This window comes from Hyperolius riggenbachi, chromosome 3 (assembly GCF_040937935.1).
Source record: "Hyperolius riggenbachi isolate aHypRig1 chromosome 3, aHypRig1.pri, whole genome shotgun sequence".
NCBI classification, from domain to species: domain Eukaryota; kingdom Metazoa; phylum Chordata; class Amphibia; order Anura; family Hyperoliidae; genus Hyperolius; species Hyperolius riggenbachi.
The window spans coordinates 269,596,104-269,615,671 of NC_090648.1; the positions used below are offsets into that span (position 1 = coordinate 269,596,104).

Genomic DNA, 19,568 nt, shown 5'->3' on the forward strand with positions numbered 1-19,568 from the left:
GCGTTAACAAGTTACCGACACCTCTGATGAATGCAAAGTGCAGAGAGCCGAAGTCTGTTTGAGTCATCTGTGGAGAGAGCCAGAGAGCCATCTGTGTGAGTCATTTGAGCAGGCAGGGAAAGTCTGTGCGAGTCATCTGAGTCATTTGTGGAGTCATTTGTGCAGGACAAAAGAGTGAATCGCCACACTGCTCTACTCTACCGCTCAATGGGCTGTGGTAATTTACCGACCTTCAAAGGCAGCTGAGGAAATCTTTATGAATGAGCACACAGATCGGGAGAATACCGAGTGCGGTATTTTCGCGACAAGATTTTTATCGCACTGCTTTTTATGAATCGAGGCCATTGAGACAAAGAAAGTACATGCCTATCCTGCTGCCTAATCATCAATAAAAGCCTTTTAAAATTGTGTTTGTAGCACTAAATGTAGTTTGTTCTGTAATTCATCATAAGCAAATGCAGAGAAATAACCGTATGAGGGTTTATGCAGTAAAAACACTTTTCTTCTACAAATTGAAATCTGTATGACCTGTTTGAATAACTTAAACACCTATAATTAAGAGGCAAGCAGTATCAAGTCACTTAACACTGTATAGAATTTTATTTGGGTCACTGTTTTGCATAATACCATCTGAGTAAACATTAGAAAACTATTACCAATTGATAATATAAATGCTTTTAAGCATTAACAGCTGTAATGAATACAGAGAAAGCTTGACTTAAATATGTAAGAGATATGACACATGACCCTGTTTGCAAGCAGAAACCTAATAGAGTGTGTATGCACGCGGTTTAATCCTCACTGATATTAGCATGCTCCAGAATACCTAATTATTTAGATAGGGTTATGCGAAGCTGCAGTTAAAATAGCTTTTTGCACTGCAGGGTCATGTATGGAGTATTAAAACAAGCTGCATCACTGAGCAGAAAAGTCTATGCTACAAAACTGCAAGCGAAGCAGAAGAATATGAGGTCAGAATGAGCATAATTAACTAACTTACCAGCAGGAATAATGCCAATCCTCATATTGCATCGAGATAATGGAACTTTAGGATTGTTATGATCAACATCAGAATCTTTCTGCACTCTGCCTATAAGGCCATGAAGCACTTCACTGAACATTCCATCGCCACCAACACAAACAACGCTGCAGTGATAAAAAGATCAGATATAATAAGAGTTTTACAGCTGTTATATTGTGAAGAAAAAAAATTGCATCGGCCATTAACCACATACTTGGCATCACTCCAAACAGGAGACAAAGGATTTTACATTTTGAACACAGCAACTTTCTATTAAAGAGTAACTGTTAGCCCCAAAAATGAAATTTAAATCTCTATTGCAATATTTTATTTACTATTTAAGTGAGCCAAAAAGGCAATGCAGAAGTTAAAAATCAATCTATTTTTTTTTTTACTATGTAGCCTTTTCCCCAAGCTCCAGACACAAAGCCGCATATCAGATACTGATGAGCATGCAGAGCATGCCTATGTCTGCCCGACCCCCCTCTCCCCCCCAGGACCAGGTGCCGATATATTCTCCCCCCAAACAGCTGACCGCTCTGACACGGAGAGAGAGCGGGAGCACTTCCAGCGCCGCCACCGCAGAGCAGCCGCCGCACATCTCTCTCACATGTGACTCGGCGGCGGCTGCTCTGCGGTGGCGGTGCTGGAAGTGCTCCTGCTCTCTCTCCGTGTCAGAGCGGTCAGCTGTTTGGGGTGAGAATATATCGGCACCTGGTCCTGGGGGGGAGAGGGGGGTCGGGCAGACATAGGCATGCTCTGCATGCTCATCAGTATCTGATATGCGGCTTTGCGTCCGGAGCTTGGAGAAAAGGCTACATAGTAAAAAAATAGATTGATTTTTAACTTCTGCATTGCCTTTTTGGCTCACTTAAATAGTAAATAAAATATTGCAATAGAGATTTAAATTTCATTTTTGGGGCTAACAGTTACTCTTTAAGGATCACTTCATGGATATGAATTTAGAGGCTTTACTTTTTACTAGGGAGACAACATACCCGTATTTCGCGCCGTATAAGACGCTCCGGAATATAAGACGCACCCAGGTTTAGAGGGCAGAAACCAGGGAAAAAAGAAAATACTAAACCTGGTGCGTCCATATTCCAGGAGCGTCTTGTACATGTCCTTCTGTGTGTCATGTGCCCCATGTGTGTCCTCCTGTGTGTCCTCCTGTGCCCCCCATGTGTCCTCATGTGTCCTCCTGTGCCCCCATGTGTCCTCCTGTGCCCCCCATGTGTCCTCCTGTGTCTTCATGTGCCCCCCATGTGTCCTTCTGTGCTCCCCATGTGTGCTCCTGTGCCCCCCCCATGTGTCCTGATGTGCCCCCATGTTTTTTTCTGTGCCCCCTCATGTGTGCTCCAGTGCCCCCATTTGCCCCCCTGCCTTCCTCCCACCTGCCCGAGTCTCCTGCCCTCCAGATTGGAGTGTTAATAGCAGCAGCAACTTACCTTTGGCAGGCTCCCGCGCTGATCCTAGATCATTGCGCCGCCCCCCGCTAGCCTCCTCTGCCTCCCCCCTGTGTATCTGCCCCCCCCCCCCGGGTGAAGGAATAAAGTATCGGCAGCTTATCTCCGCAGTGCGCCCGCGATGACTGCAGACATCCGTTTTCCAGGCACTTCTCGCTCTAGAGACCCGCTTGAACTGATGACGCGCAGTTCAAAGCCGGTCACTAGAGCAAGAAGTGCCTGGAAGACGGATGTCTGCAGTTATCGCGGGGGCTCTGCGGAGGTAAGCTGCCGATACTTATTCCTACACCTGGGGGGGATAATACACAGGGGGGAGGCAGAGGAGCTTAGCAGGGGGCAGCGCAATGATCTAGGATCAGCGCGGGAGCCTGCCAAAGGTAAGTTGCCGCCGCTATTAACACTCCATCCGGGGGGGCCAGGAGACTCGAGAGGGAGGAAGGCAGGCAGGCACAGAAAGGCAGGGAATCCCCCAACATGGCGGTGGGTCGCGGTTCGTATCGGCGGGCGTTATTAAGTTGGGGATTCCCTGCCTTTGCCGTATAAGACGCAGGGACTTTTTCTCCCTATTTTTGGGGGAGAAAAAGTGCGTCTTATACGGCGACAAATACGGTACATAATACATCACATGTGAATAGCTTCCCCCCCCCCCCCCCCATAACAAAATGAATACTGTAGTACTGGAAAAGTAATCCTTCTCTTGAAGCTAAAAAGCCTTACTTTCACATGATTACATCTAGCGGAAGCCTCATAATGCATTGTAAGAGAAAGATTCTGTATGGAAAGTTCTTTCCCAGCATGCATCTTTTTGACAGCAAACACCTGCAGATTTTAAAGAGCAACTCCAGTGAAAATAATGTAATAAAAAAAGTGCTCAACTTTTACAATAATTATGTATAAATGATTTGGTCAGTGTTTGAGCATTGTAAAAATCTTTCCTCTCCCTGATTTACATTCTGACATTTATCACATGGTGACATTTTTACTGTTGGCAGGTGATGTCAGTGGAAGTAGCTGCTGCTTGCTTCTTTGGCAGTTGGAAAAAGCTGTAAACAGCTATTTCCTACAATGCAACGAGGTTCACAGACAGGAAACTGCCAAGACCATGGTCCTCAGTTTCCTGTCGGAGGGGTTTCACCACAATATCAGCCATACAGAGCCCCCTGATGATCAGTTTGTGAAAAGGAATAGATTTCTCATTTAAAAGGGGGCATCAGCTACTAATTGGGATGAAGTTCAATTCTTGGTCCCGGTTTTTCTTTAACTTCTAAACAGGAACACAGGAAACTGCATCTCCTCCTCAAATAAGCTTTAGCCAATCACTCCTCTGTAAAGAATGTACCACCAACACTTGGTACTCGCTTTCCTGTATCCACCCATATTTAGTTCAAATCCGGTCCACCCCACCTCTATAAAAAAGTACCCAATATCTGTCCCCTTCCTTCTCCCATCCTCATGCTGCACACACTTTCCTCCTTCATGCCCGTGGCACTCTACCTTCCCGGTGCCTCCTCAATATGAGCTGCTCTGTCAACAGTCTATAAAGTCTGCGTTTAGCAATATGTCACTTGTGACACACGTGACTTCTAGGGGCTGGAAGAAGCCCCAGGTAAGTAAAGATAAATTTATTTTGTTGTCTCGCGTGTCCTTTAATATTATTGATTTAAGGCCTGAATGCAAATTTATCACCCATGTATCTATTCCTATCTATACAAGTTGCACAAATTGCTAAATGGGCCAAATAACTATTGTATCTTAAACAAACAAGATATTGCGGTCTTCTCATTCAGTTTGCTTTAATTAGGGTGTTTTAACAGCACTTGTACCAGTTTTAAAGTTCTGAGTGTTTAAATAGTTTCTGAAATGGTCTACTCCAAGCTCATGTACAATGGTTTCTACAGTCACAACAGGGGCCATTTTTCACATTTCATCATACTCCGGGTCACCCAGGCCTCGAGTGTGGAACGATTACACCAGAATGTAAAGTAGCAGACAAATGTGGAAGCAGACAGGAAGATTCAAGGACACAGGCAGTGGATGAAGATAGAAAGGAAGCAAGCACAACAAAGTCCAAAAAAGATCACACACCAAGTAAATAATTCTTTCATGTAGTAAGTAACAAAATGTTTGCTCCCATTGACATGCTTATACTAAGCGTTCCCCCTGCTCCCGAATCTGTACATCTATCTATGCACATTGAATCTATTGTTTTTATTGCAGTAGTGACCAGTTTATTTTAAAGTGTATTATTATGTACAGCGCTACGGAAGATGCTGGCGCTATATAAATAAAAAAATAAATAAATAAATAATAATAATAATAATAATAATAATAATAAAGTGTCAGCTGGTGTTATCTGACACATGCCATGTAGTGTTCTGGCCAAGTCTTTTTTGGATCTATTTAATTTTTAGATATACACAAGCTAAAAAGCACCTATTCTTATATTATAAATTCTAGATTGTTTATATATACTTTTTTATGTCTTTTATATACTTTTACATAGATATATATTTTTATATTCCGTCATACAAGTCTCCTCTAACAATATATGTTTCCCCAAGCCTCCATGGCAGCACTACGGGTATTGTCCCGCCCCTCAATACCCCACAGGACCAATATGTATAAATGTCTGGCCCTCCCCATTCCATGTGTCTTTTTTCCTGTCCTCACCTCATAGGACCAGCAGGTTTATTCCTGCGCAACTTTTTCGAAAACCTCCCTCCTGGCTGCATAAATTGTGGTCTCCTTTTTTATGTACAGGTAGCCTTAACTGTACTGCACCTGAACTCTAAATGAGTCATATAGGTGGACCCCCCTTCTGCTGTCTCTGAGGGGGTCAGGGTACGGCTCACCGTCTGGTGAGCTTGTCTGCCTTTGGCCATAAATTGCGCTGGGCATATAAAAGTACCTTGGATTAATCAGGCTAATAGCCTGAATGTGGGGCGGCATCCTTCCTTTCCTTCCTTCCTCCTTTTTGGGTTTTTTCCGTCCCCCCTCCTTGCTGGGGTGCCTGGCCAGCGTGCGTGTCATTGCCGGCATACTTCGGGTGTTAGGCCCGCCCCTTCCGGCCGTGGTGACACGCATGACGCGTTGCAACTTCCGCCCAGTGCTGCTCGGCGATTGGAGTATCCGAGCTGGGCGGAAGGGCAGTTTGGCCGGCCCAATCTCCGCCTCCTTCTCCGGGCAGCAGTTTTAAATAGCCTCCACGCTCACAGGCAAAATGTCTGTTGCGGATGGCGTGGAGGTCAAAGCAGGCGACAGCTCCTTATGGAGGTAGGTGTCGCATGGTATAGCCCATATGCGTTAGGCAGGGCGAGGAGGGGACTTGCGCTTCCAGTTTCTACTACATACTTTCTGTATACTTCCTTACAGCTTTGGCTTCTGTAAAGCGGGGGCCAACTTGGGATGCCAGGATGCCCCGTTCAGAGCAGCGACATGGAGAGAGGTAAGGAGGGGGGTCAGGTAGGTCCCTCTCTTTTAGTTTTCACTTTTTAAAGGCGTATGCTGCATAGATGTTTTTTTCTGTCTTATTGTTGCAGTAGCCACCGTGGAAAGCAGGGAAGGAAGTCCCAATCTCCTAAAAGGCGTTCCTCAAGAGACAGATCTCAGGAGAGGTCCAGGAGAAAAAAGTCTAAGCATCACAAAAGAAAGTCGAGATCTAGATCTCCAAGGAATCGTGCAGAGGGCTCACACCAGAATTACTGTTGGAGTTGCGGTCAGGAGGCCGCCCCCGGAAAGACTGTCTGTATGGACTGTTTTCAGGAGCTTGGGAGACAGGAGATGTCAGACCCAGTAGATGTCTCTGAAATGATTCACAAGGCAGTACAAAATTCCATCAAACAATGTATGTCTGCGTTGCCTCCGCGGGAAAATCAGCCGTCTACCTCCACGGCTTCACTGGGGGCTGCGGCGATGGAGGAAGATGTGGAAATTGGCTTTGACTTCTCTCTGGTGGAACCTTTCGTAAGGTCTGTTCGAGAGGCCATTGAGTGGGAAGACTCGGAAGAAGAATTGGAAGAAACAAAAAAGAAAACAAAAAAGAGTTATTACAAACATCTAAAAAAAGAAAAGTCGACCTTTCCAGTGATGGATGAGATCCAGGAGATAATTTTGGAAGAATGGTCAAGACTGGATAAAAAACTGCCACTAGCGAACAGGTTTGCTAAGTTGTATCCTATTCCGAGTGAGAATGCGAAGCCTCTGGACACAGCACCCCCAGTGGACGAGTCTGTCATAAGACTCGCTAAGCATGTCACACTTCCTCAAGATGATGCAATCTCATTTAAAGATACACTTGAGAAAAAAGTGGACTTTGATCTGAAAAAGATTTATACTATTTCTGGAGGATCCTGCAAGCCGGCAATAGCCCTTACCTCGGTAGGTAGAGCTATCCGAAGTTGGTCGGAAACCTTGGAACAGGCCATTGAAGTAGACGACAAACAGACCATTTCTTATGCCCTATCTAACCTCAAAATATCGGGAGATTTTGTAGGGGAATCGGCCATTGATGTTCTTAAAGCCTCATCCAGGTCAATGCTATATTCAGTGACGGCAAAGAGAGCCTTATGGCTTAGAGCGTGGGCAGCGGATCCAGCCTCGAAACTATTGTGGTGCAAGATTCCATATGATGGAAAGTCCTTGTTCGGGGAGAAGATGAACTCGGCATCAGTAAAGTTACCGGAGGCAAGTCAGGCTTGATTCCTCAGGACAAACGGCCAGTGAGACAGTCTGCATTCAATCAATTGCAATCCCAGACATTCAAATACCGTAATGCCAGATCCTACAAACCAGGGAAAAACTACAGAAGAAGCTGGCCATCTGGGCAGTCATCATTTAATAGATCCCAGAAACAAAAATCAACACCAGCCGCAATGTCAGCCAAAAAATCCTTTTGACGGTTGCACTGTCCAAGCTTGTCCAGTGGGGTCAAGGTTACAAACGTTTGCCCAGGTGTGGCAGGACAATTTTCAATCAACCTGGGTAAAAAGAACGATCACCACGGGGCACTCTTGGACGTTTACAAAGCAACCACCTCGAGCTCATTTCATTTGAACAAAAGTGCCACTGCTACCAGAGAAAAAGCTAATGTTGCAAGAATATCTAACAGGTCTATTGGACAAGAGGGCTATTGTACCAGTGCCTTCACAAGAGCAGGGAACAGGGTTTTATTCAACCCTATTCTTTGTGCAGAAAAAAAACGGAGACTGGAGGCCGGTCCTCAATCTGAAACGTCTGAACTCTTTTATCCTTCTGGAAAAGTTCAAAATGGAATCAATCAACACAATCATCTCTATTGTACGTCCACAGGATTATTTACTGTCGATAGATCTGGAGGATGCGTACTTGCACGTTCCCATAAAGCCCAGCTTCCAAAAGTATCTGCGTTTCGCGATCCAAGATAAGCATTTCCAGTTTGTGTGCCTCCCGTTTGGCATCTGTACGGCCCACAGGACGTTCTCCAAAATACTGGTAGAGGTCATAGCGCTACTCAGAGTGCAAAACATAAGAGTCTTCCATTACCTGGACGATGTACTTCTCCTAGCGGACTCACGGGAACAGAGTATCACACACAGAAAGATTCTGATAGACACGTTGGAGAAATTTGGATGGCTGATAAACCTGAAAAAGAGCCAGTTAGAACCTTCAAAAGATCTAGTCTACTTGGGAGCAAGATTTCTAACCGAAAAAAACTTAGTTTGCATCCCGGACCAGAAAGTTCCAGTTATAAAGGAGAGAGTTTTAAGAATTCTGTTATCACATCGCCTACAAGCAGGCATTTGTATGCAGACCCTGGGTACCATGTCAGCAGCTATACCCATGGTGCCATGGGCACAATGGCATCAGAGATTTCTCCAACAAGGGTTTCTAAGACAATGGAACGGCATAGATCTTCATCAACCGATTCTGATAACACGGCTAATGAAGAAAGACCTAAGTTGGTGGCTCTCAGACGTAAATCTTCTGAAAGGACTGCCACTACTTCCAACCCATCCAATAGAGATCTCGACAGATGCGAGCATGTGGGGATGGGGGGCAATATGCCAGAAACAGACAGCTCAGGGTCGATGGCCTCTATACATGGCACATTGGCCAGCAAACAGATTAGAACTACGAGCCGCCTACTGCGCTCTCTCTCATTTTCGACATCTAGTGAAGGACAAGGCAGTGCTAATGAAAATGGACAATATGACGGCGGTGTCGTATATTCGTCACCAAGGAGGAACGCGAAGCTATACACTTCTAATAGAGGCAGAGAAAATATTCAGATTCGCTGTACGCAATCTCCTCTCTCTGACGGCCATTCATATCCCGGGGACTCTAAATATAGTACCAGACCATCTCAGCCGCCATCAGGTTTCCAATGCAGAGTGGTCTCTTTCCCAGAAGGCATTCAATATGATATGTGCTCGTTGGGGAGTTCCAAGTGTGGATCTGATGGCGACCAGGTTCAACAGAAAGACAGCGAGGTTCTTCAGCAGATATCCGGATTCGGAAGCGGAGGACGTAGATGCCTTGACAGCCCCTTGGCACTTTCAGCTGGGTTATGTTTTCCCCCCAGTGCCAGTAATTCTCCGCCTACTCCTGAGGCAAGAGCATGTGACGATATTAGCAGTGTTACCAGACTGGCCAAGACGCCCTTGGTATCCTATAGCTCAACAGATGACGAAGGGCAAACCATTCCTGTTACCGATCAGCGAGGACCTTTTGAGCCAGGGCCCAGTCTTCCATCCGGAGCCGGCACGTCTCAAGCTAATGGCTTGGCGATTGAAAGGAGGAAGCTAAGAAGTTTTGGTTGTGATGAAGCAGTAATTTCTACACTTCTACAATCTAGGAAAACCACTACAAATGTATCCTATGAAAGAATATGGAAGGTTTACCTGACTTTTGCTTCAACTGGTAGCTTCGATCCTTTACAGCCAGAAATCAGTAATATTCTGTCCTTTCTGCAATCGGGAGTCGATAAAGGGCTGAGTTATCACTCTATTAAGGTGCAAATCTCAGCGATTTCGGCCCTAACCTCAGTAAGGTGGGCCATCCATCCACTTGTGAAGAGATTTATGGCGGCAGTGATGAGGCTGCGGCCTCCTATCAAACCAGTCTTTGCCCAGTGGGACCTTCCCCTAGTCCTGAACTTCTTGTCGAGCGATATATTCCATCCACTGGAACGCTGCTCTCTAGAAAATATAACGCTAAAGACAGTTTTCCTGGTCGCAATAACCTCGGCCAGAAGAGCCTCCGAGATTCAGGCCCTTAGCCACCAGGAGCCTCACCTAACTTTTCTTCCAGACAGAGTGGTTTTAAGACCAGTACAAGGATACCTACCCAAAGTGGTTTCATCCTATCATCTAAACCAGGAGTGGTCTTAGCCTACACTAACTTTGCCTGATTCAGACAGTCTGCACCCGCTGGATGTAGCCTCTACGTTAAAAACGTATATTCACATGACCGAGGGCTTTAGGAAGTCTAATAGACTATTCGTGGTCCACTCTGGTTACAGAAAAGGTGCAGCTGCTTCATCAAGAACTATTGCGGCTTGGTTGGTCCGTCTAATCCAAAGAGCCTATAGAGCAGCAGACCTAGAGCCCCCTAAAGAAATTTGGGCTCACTCAACCAGATATATTGCAACCTCCTGGGCGGCACAGGCAAAAGTGGCTCCGGAAAAAGTATGTCAGGCGGCCAATTGGTCAACCTTAAATACATGTATTAGCCACTACAGAGTAGATACCTCAACTAATACTTCAGTTAACTTTGGAAGAGCAGTGTTATTTTCCGCATCCAATTTGGCTGATGTTTAATTTCTGTAATAAAGTTGCTTATTTTTTGTGCACCTGCAATGGTCTCCCTCCCTGTTTATTTGACTAGTTAAGTCCCGTAGTGCTGCCATGGAGGCTTGGGGAAAGCAGAAAATTGTATACTTACCTATCGGTAATGTTCCTTTCCCCATGCGTCCATGGCAGCATAGGGTACCCACCCATATTCGGTGAGGTCTAGTTAATGAGACACATGGAATGGGGAGGGCCAGACATTTATACATATTGGTCCTGTGGGGTATTGAGGGGCGGGACAATACCCGTAGTGCTGCCATGGACGCATGGGGAAAGGAAAATTACCGATAGGTAAGTATACAATTTTCTGCTATATAGAACTTTTAAGTATATGGAATATGGATTCCTATTGATACCCTTTTAGTTTTGGATTTTCTTATTTATCATTATCATTCCAAGTACTGCCACACATTTGTAGAAATACTATTGCCAATCAGATGTAGCAATATACAGTTTTCTATGAGATAAAAGTCCAGATCCTTAATCAAATCTCCCTTTATAGCAGAGATTGATTTATTGATTGATTGGTTAATTGACTTACTCACTGAACATCTGAATCGAAATACAACCACAAAGGCGGATGTATTGTCACGATTTGATAGGTTGTGTTGTGTACAAATGTTTATTGTATTATTTTGTAGTGTGTTTATGTGGTTATACTGAGGAGCTCTTCTGCTATTGTAAGCACTGCTATTGGCCTGATGAAGCGGGCTTAGACCTGCGAAACGCATTGCCTGTGCCAAATAAAAAATCTTTTGTTATATACAAGGATTTCGTCATTGAGGTAAGCCACCTCATACTACTTTTCGTTCTTAAGCTGTTTTTAGACGCTTTTATCCAACCAGGGCGCCTCTTTCTCCCTATTGTGATATGTATGGAGCAAAGGAGGTTTTACCACCGGTTTACGAAGCAACTATTTGGAATAAGAGTAGTTATGATGTGGGATATCTTGCCACATGAAGTAGTGATGGCATATTCTATTCTTCCATTTAACGGGGCTTGGATGCTAAATTATTTTAAAGAACATCTACAGCCACGATTGCTCAACGTAGGAAGGAGATACTTTGATCCAGTCAAGGACCTCTGGCCTGGAGGTCGTTTTCTTCTCTGGACTGAGGTGAAGTGAGGCTCAATATGTTGAACCTGAGTGACAAATGTTTTTCTTGAACTTAGACAATTATGTATGCCCCACGCATTTCCCTCTCCCATTCGTGCCTGCAGGACTTCTCAAGAGCCCCCCCCCCCCCCCCCCCCCCCCACTGTGGAACTCCCTTCCATCGCCCATCAGACTTGCTCCCTCCTTCAACACATTCAAACAAGCCCTTGAAAAAAAAAAACCCCAGCTCTTTAAGATGGTCTACCCATCCCCTACAACACAGTAACTTTCTATTGAATATTTATTCCACAGCTCTACCTAGTGTCCACTTCAGACTAAGCCTTTAGCAGGGTCCTCCCTTCCCTGGTGTATTCTACATGATTGTGTGCTCCTTTCCTATGACAGCTTTTATTACTGGGCCTACCTAACCAGTCCAAAATGGCATGATCATGTATCTTGTACCCAGTTTGCCTTGTATAGCATTGTCTTATGTTTTACAACCTTGTTATGTCTGTCATCCTTTGCATCATTGTATGTATTTATTGTCCGACACTGCGTAATATGTTGGCGCTTTATAAATACAATAAATAATAATGAAAATAATAAGTAACTAAAAATAGTTGTTAAACAAGAATTAGGAAAAATGACTAGGGAAAAAAACAAACAAACAAAAAAAAAAACAGGGCGGATGTGGTAAACCTCTATTATTAAAATGGTAAAAAAAAAAAAAAAAAAAAAAAAAAAAAAGCAAGAAAACATGTATGTCATTTTATGATCTAAAATGATTTTAGTATGTATACAAAAAACAAAAAGGATTTACTTTACTCTAAAATACTCACCCATCATATTTATCGAGATTGACTTCAAAAAGATTATCTCTAGCATGGTTTGCATATTCTGTCACTGTAAAGAAAATAAAAGGTTACACCATAGAACAGCCTTTCTCAACCTTTCTACCCTGGAGGAACCCTGCAAATAACTTTTTGATCCCAAGGAACCCCTGCAAACAATGTTTTGATCTCAAGGAACCCCTGCATTTATTTTGCAGGAGGCATGGTCTTTAAAAGTATGTGTAGCTGTTTATTTCACTACCCCCTATTACACTGCCACTCATTATACTGTCTCCTGACCCCCCCCCCCCCCCCAAATTAGTGCTTCTTGTTACAGTACCACCTATTATAGTGTGCTCTATATACTTCCACCACGATGGGGGAAAATGCCAAAGAACCCCTGCAGAGTACTCAAGAAACCCTGGGGTTCCAGGGAACCCTGGTTGAGAAAGCCTGCCATAGAATGATCGATTTAGTGGCAATTTATATTTAACACCTGACATTGAGGGATGGAACTATTAAAGTGTGAAACTCAGCCACATAGAGACCTAAAAATTATAATGAATGCCTGATTAAGTGGAGAAAAAAAAAAACGGAAATACTAGAATTACCTGAAAGTCTTAAGCATTCATATGTAGACATTGGTGGCATAAATGTAATGTAAGACAAAACAAACTTCAAAATGTAATGCAAACTACTATGACATAGGATTGTAAGATTTTAAACCTTTCGGAACCAACAGGTTCCAGCCTTTTTTGTTTTGTAGTCTGTGATCACTGTGATTGGCTCACAGTGACAGCTGAGTGTAGCAGGGGCAATAACGACGAGAGCACATGGCAACAGGACATTGAAATCTAAGTCTGTCAGGAAGAAGCTTCAAGCAGGGCATACATTTCACTTACCTGTGTCTAGAAGAGGTTAAAGCTAAGAATTTTTATTTCTTAAAGGTTTGTGTCACGTTATGCACATTAATGTGGTATGCCAGCCAGCTACAGCAATATACAACTCAAAAACAATGAGAGACTATTGAAAATATGATCAGTTTCTCAGGTCTTATCGGTCATAGGTGTAAGTATTGAACTGAACAGCTGTTTGCTTGTTTGTTTTTTATTGTGCATGAACTGAGGAAAAAAAAAATAAGATGCTTACCTTAGTAGAGCCCCTGGATAATGCAGAGGCTTCGCGGATCTTCTCACAACCCTCCGTTGCTGCGCCCATTTGACACTATTCTCGAGTATGTTGCTCGTAGCCACATTTTCCTCCATGTATGAGCGGGGCTGCACTGTGCAGGCACAAGTATGGTCCGTGGCTGCACATATAGCATGAAGCCACTCATCACAACTTTTCCCTCTTTGTATGAGCAGCTTTGTGCTACTGCGTAGGCGTGGACCGCTATGGCCGCCTTCATACACAGGCGGGAGGATGGCAGCAAAGAAGAGGGCCTCGGCCTGCAGTGGAGGGGTGGAGGAGGATCAGGGAAGCTTCTGGAACATCCAGACACTTCCCTCTATTGAGGAAAGCATTTAGATTTTTTTTTACAGTACTTCATATTTGCTTTAAAGAGCAAAAAAAGCTAATTTAAATCTCTATTCTCCTGTGTTAAACAGTTTGGAAGGAAGCCAAAAAGACAATACTGAAGTTAAAAATCTATCTTACTTTTTTGTGGCTGAATAGCAATCATCTTTTCCCCAGGCTGCTAAGGAGGCCGCACATAAGAAGTTGCAGAGCATGCTGGGAGGGTTTTTCTCCCTACTGCCCTCCCTGTTTCTCCCCTTCATTTCCCTATCCCTGCCAAATTCATTGCTGCAGCCCGATTGGCTGCTTCCTCTCTCCTTCCTGGTTTCCCTTCCCACCCTTCTGAATGACAGACCGACCCCTCCCCCAGAGTGACATCGCAGGATGCCCACCCCCGGCAGAGTGACATCGCAGCATGGACGCACCCCCCCCCCCAGAGTGACATAGCGACATGCCCTCCACCCCCCCCCCCCCCCCGCAGAGTGACAGAGCTGGAGACATTGGGGCACATAACTCTCTCCCCCCCCCCCACCCCCGTGGACAGTGAAATGCATATGTAATATAAGTACAGCCAATATTTAGCTACTGATATATGTGTTGTTTTTCTGAGACCTTATACCTAACAGCTCCTCTTTAAGAACTGCTGTCAATTTATTGCTCTCTAGACCATAATTTCAAAGGAAATAATACATGAAAATAAAATATACAATTTATGTGAACTTGAAAAATACAAAGTAAACAAACAGCCTGTTCACTCAAACAAAATGGCAGTAATGCTTTAAGAGAAAAATGTTCAGAAAGCAGTATTTAGTAAAATTATCTGCAATCACAGCTTTCATTCATGCATTTTGGCATGAAATCAAACAACTCAGATCCACTTGATGGTTTTTAAGCATCCATCTTCCACATGAAGTCATTCCAGTGGTTTTCAATAGTGTTTATCTCTGGAGATTGAGCTGGCCATGACCAGTGTATGAAATGCCATTGTTTGTTTTTTGACAAATGCGTGTCCTGGTCACAGTGTGATAACATTCTTTGCCTCATTGTTCCCCAAGTCCGGGTTTTGTCTGGGAACCATTTCATGTTCAAACGCAAGTTTAACCATGATGATCTTTGTAGATAGCAAAAGGTTTCCACTGGACACAAACTCCACAAAACAATAAATCTAATTGGGTAGCATTTTTCTGGTAGACTCGTGCACATTATCATCAATAAGGACCAGAGCTACATGTAAATCATATAATGAAATTCTTGAGCTATTAGAAACTAATTTGGTATTCTGCTGTGGGTTCTTCAGGTTTTCAAGATTTCTCACAAAGTATATGATCAAGAAGTTTTGAATCAGGATGATACCATTTACTGGCGAACTTAGAAAATCCAAGTTAGCCCGTAAATGGTATCATCCTGATTCAAAACATCTTGCTTTTACTGGTGGCTAACACGGTACAACACTCTACTGCTCCACAAAGAATATCAAATTCTCTATCAATTTTTTTAAATCCTTTTCAAATATTTTGATCTAGACATTGTGATATTACAACAATCCAACAACGGATAGCAAATCAAACTAAATATCTAAGGTTTAACAAAATACTCTAAAATGTTCTAATCATTTGCACCTAATCTGGGCCACTCCATTTTAATTTGGGGTATTTCAGATAGACATTTATTTTTTTCCACATAAAATATTTTTGTTTATTTAAATGTAAAATCTAGAAACATAAAATGTAAATAATGTTTGATATTCGCTATAATTAATCGCCTTTGTTAATATTTTGGAATAAATGCTAAAATATTTTTTTTTAAAGGAATGCACTTTGTTTTTCATAAGAATTTATATTAACCACTTCGGGACCACAGTCTTTTCGCCCCTTAAGGACCAGAGCCTTTTTCTCCATTCAGACCACTGCAGCTTTCACGGTTTATTGCTCGGTCATACAACCTACCACCTAAATGAATTTTACCTCCTTTTCTTGTCACTAATACAGCTTTCTTTTGATGCTATTTGATTGCTGCTGCGAGTTTTACTTTTTATTATATTCATCAAAAAAGACATGAATTTTGTCAAAAAAATGACTTTTTTAACTTTCTGTGCTGACATTTTTCAAATAAAGTAAAATTTCCTATACATTTGAGCGCGAAAGTTATTCTGCTACATGTCTTTGATAAAAAAAAAAAACATTCAGTGTATATTTATTGGATTGGGTAAAAGTTATAGCGTTTACAAACTATGGTGCCAAAAGTGAATTTTCCCATTTTCAAGCATCTCTGACTTTTCTGCGCACCTGTCATGTTTCATGAGGGGCTAAAATTCCAGGATAGTACAAATACCCCCCAAATGACCCCATTTTGGAAAGAAGACATCCCAAAGTATTCAGTGAGAGGCATGGTGAGTTCATAGAAGATTTTATTTTTTGTCACAAGTTAGCGGAAAATGACGGTTTGTGACAAAAAAAAAAAAAAAAAAAAAGTTTCCATTTCTTCTAACTTGCGACAAAAAAAAATGAAATCTGCCACGGACTCACTATGCTCCTCTCTGAATACCTTGAAGTGTCTACTTTCCAGAATGGGGTCATTTGTGGGGTGTGTTTACTGTCCTGGCATTTGGGGGGTGCCTAATTGTAAGCACCCCTGTAAAGCCTAAAGATGCTCATTGGACTTTGGGCCCCTTAGCGCAGTTAGGCCGCAAAAAAGTGCCACACATGTGGTATTGCCGTACTCAGGAAAAGTAGTATAATGTGTTTTGGGGTGTATTTTTACACATACACATGCTGGGTGGGAGAAATATCTCCGTAAATGACAATTTTTTTATTTTTTTTACACACAATTGTCTATTTATAGAGATATTTCTCCCACTCAGCATGGGTATGTGGAAAAATACACCCCAAAACACATTATACTACTTCTCCTGAGTACGGCGATACCACATGTGTGGCACTTTTTTGCACCCTAACTGCGCTAAGGGGCCCAAAGTCCAATGAGTACCTTTAGGATTTCACAGGTCATTTTGAGAAATTTCGTTTCAAGACTACTCCTCACGGTTTAGGGCCCCTAAAATGCCAGGACAGTATAGGAACCCCACAAATTACCCCATTTTAGAAAGAAGACACCCCAAGGTATTCCGTTAGATGTATGGTGAGTTCATAGAAGATTTTTTTTTTTTGTCACAAGTTAGCGGAAATTGATTGTAATTGTTTTTTTTCACAAAGTGTCATTTTCCGCTAACTTGTGACAAAAAATAAAATCTTCTATGAACTCGCCATTCTCCTAACGGAATACCTTGGGGTGTCTTCTTTCTAAAATGGAGTCATTTGTGGGGTTCCTATACTGCCCTGGCATTTTAGGGGCCCTAAACCGTGAGGAGTAGTCTTGAAACCAAATGTGGCAAAATGACCTGTGAAATCCTAAAGGTACTCATTGGACTTTGGGCCCCTTAGCGCACTTAGGGTGCAAAAAAGTGCCACACATGTGGTACCGCCGTACTCAGGAGAAGTAGTATAATGTGTTTTGGGGTGTATTTTTACATATAACCATGCTGGGTGGGAGAAATATCTCTGTAAATGACACATTTTTTTATTTGTTTTACACACAATTGTCCATTTACAGAGAGATTTCTCCCACCCAGCATGGGTATGTGTAAAAATACACCACAAAACACATTATACTACTTCTCCTGAGTATGGCGATACCACATGTGTGACACTTTTTTGCAGCCTAGGTGCGCTAAGGGGCCCAACGTCCTATTCACAGGTCATTTTGAGGCATTTGTTTTCTAGACTACTCCTCACGGTTTAGGGCCCCTAAAATGCCAGGGCAGTATAGGAACCCCACAAGTGACCCCATTTTAGAAAGAAGACACCCCAAGGTATTCCGTTAGGGGTATGGTGAGTTCATAGAAGATTTTATTTTTTCTCACAAGTTAGTGAAAAATGACACTTTGTGAAAAAAACAATAACAATCCAATTTCCGCTAACTTTTGACAAAAAATAAAATATTCTATGAACTCATCATACACCTAACAGAATACCTTGGGGTGTCTTCTTTCTAAAATGGGGTCACTTGTGGGGTTCCTATACTGCCCTGGCATTTTACGGGCCCAAAACTGTGAGTAGTCTGGAAACCAAATTTCTCAAAATGACTGTTCAGGGGTATAAGCATCTGCAAATTTTGATGACAGGTGGTCTATGAGGGGGCAAATTTTGTGGAATCGGTCATAAGCAGGGTGGCCTCTTAGATGACAGGATGTATTGGGCCTGATCTGATGGATAGGAGTGCTAGGGGGGTGACAGGAGGTGATTGATGGGTGTCTCAGGGGGCGGTTAGAGGGGAAAATAGATGCAATCAATGCACTGGGGAGGTGATCGGAAGGGGGTCTGAGGGGGATCTGAGGGTTTGGCCGAGTGATCAGGAGCCCACACGGGGCAAATTAGGGCCTGATCTGATGGGTAGGTGTGCTAGGGGGTGACAGGAGGTGATTGATGGGTGTCTCAAGGTGTGATTAGAGGGGGGAAATAGATGCAAGCAATGCACTGGCGAGGTGATCAGGGCTGGGGTCTGAGGGCGTTCTGAGGTGTGGGCGGGTGATTGGGTGCCCGCAAGGGGCAGATTAGGGTCTAATCTGATGGGTAACAGTGACAGGTGGTGATAGGGGGTGATTGATAGGTAATTAGTGGGTGTTTAGAGGAGAGAATAGATGTAAACAATGGATTTGGGAGGTGATCTGATGTCGGATCTGCGGGCGATCTATTGGTGTGGGTGGGTGATCAGATTGCCCGCAAGGGGCAGGTTAGGGGCTGATTGATGGGTGGCAGTGACAGGGGGTGATTGATGGGTGGCAGTGACAGGGGGTGATTGATGGGTGATTGACAGGTAATCAGTGGGTTATTACAGGGGAGAACAGATGTAAATATTGCACGGGCGAATTGATAAGGGGGGGGGGTCTGAGGGCAATCTGAGCGTGTGGGCAGGTGATTGGGTGCCCGCAAGGGGCAGATTAGGGTCTAATCTGATGGGTAACAGTGACAGGTGGTGATAGGGGGTGATTGATGGGTAATTAGTGGGTGTTTAGAGGAGAGAATAGATGTAAACAATGGATTTGGGAGGTGATCTGATGTCGGATCTGCGGGCGATCTATTGGTGTGGGGGGGTGATCAGATTGCCCGCAAGGGGCAGATCAGGGGCTGATTGATGGGTGGCAGTGACAGGGGGTGATTGACGGGTGATTGACGGGTGATTGACAGGTGATTGACAGGTGATTGACAGGTGATCAGGGGGGATAGATGCATACAGTACACGGGGCGGGGGGTCTGGGGGGGGGTCTGGGGAGAATCTGAGGGGTGGGGGGGTGATCAGGAGGGAGTAGGGGGCAGATTAGGGACTTAAAAAAAAAATAGCGTTGACAGATAGTGACAGGGAGTGATTGATGGGTGATTAGGGGGGTGACTGGGTGCAAACAGTGGTCTGGGGGGTGGGCAATCAGGGGGCAGGGGGGGGGAAATCAGTGTGCTTGGGTGCAGACTAGGGTGGCTGCAGCCTGCCCTGGTGGTCCCTCGGACACTGGGACCACCAGGGCAGGAGGCAGCCAGTATAATAGGCTTTGTATACATTACAAAGCCTATTATACACTGTTGCAGCGGCGATCCGGATGCCAGTAACCCGCCGGCGCTTCCGAACGGCCGGCGGGTTACGGCGAACGGGGGGCGGAGCCAGTCCCCGGCGGCTGATCGCGTCACGAATGACGCGATCGCCGCATAGCCACTCCCGCAGCCGCCCCCGCCGATGGGCGTATTGCGGTCGTTTGGGACCGGTCTTTGC

At 44.0% G+C, this 19,568-nt stretch overlaps 1 protein-coding gene across 4 annotated transcripts in view; it reads right to left on the bottom strand.

Annotated features, from left to right (window-relative positions):
• Window positions 1-19,568, bottom strand: part of LOC137563628 (ceramide kinase-like) — a 122,672-nt gene that overhangs the window by 50,937 nt on the left and 52,167 nt on the right. For all 4 annotated transcript variants that reach the window (XM_068276321.1, XM_068276320.1, XM_068276322.1 and 1 more), the window contains 2 exons: window positions 12,249-12,312; window positions 1,001-1,146 (listed from right to left, as the gene is read on the bottom strand). In XM_068276321.1, coding sequence (XP_068132422.1) covers window positions 1,001-1,146; window positions 12,249-12,312 — 210 coding nt within the window. The remainder of the gene's footprint in view (window positions 1-1,000; window positions 1,147-12,248; window positions 12,313-19,568) is intronic.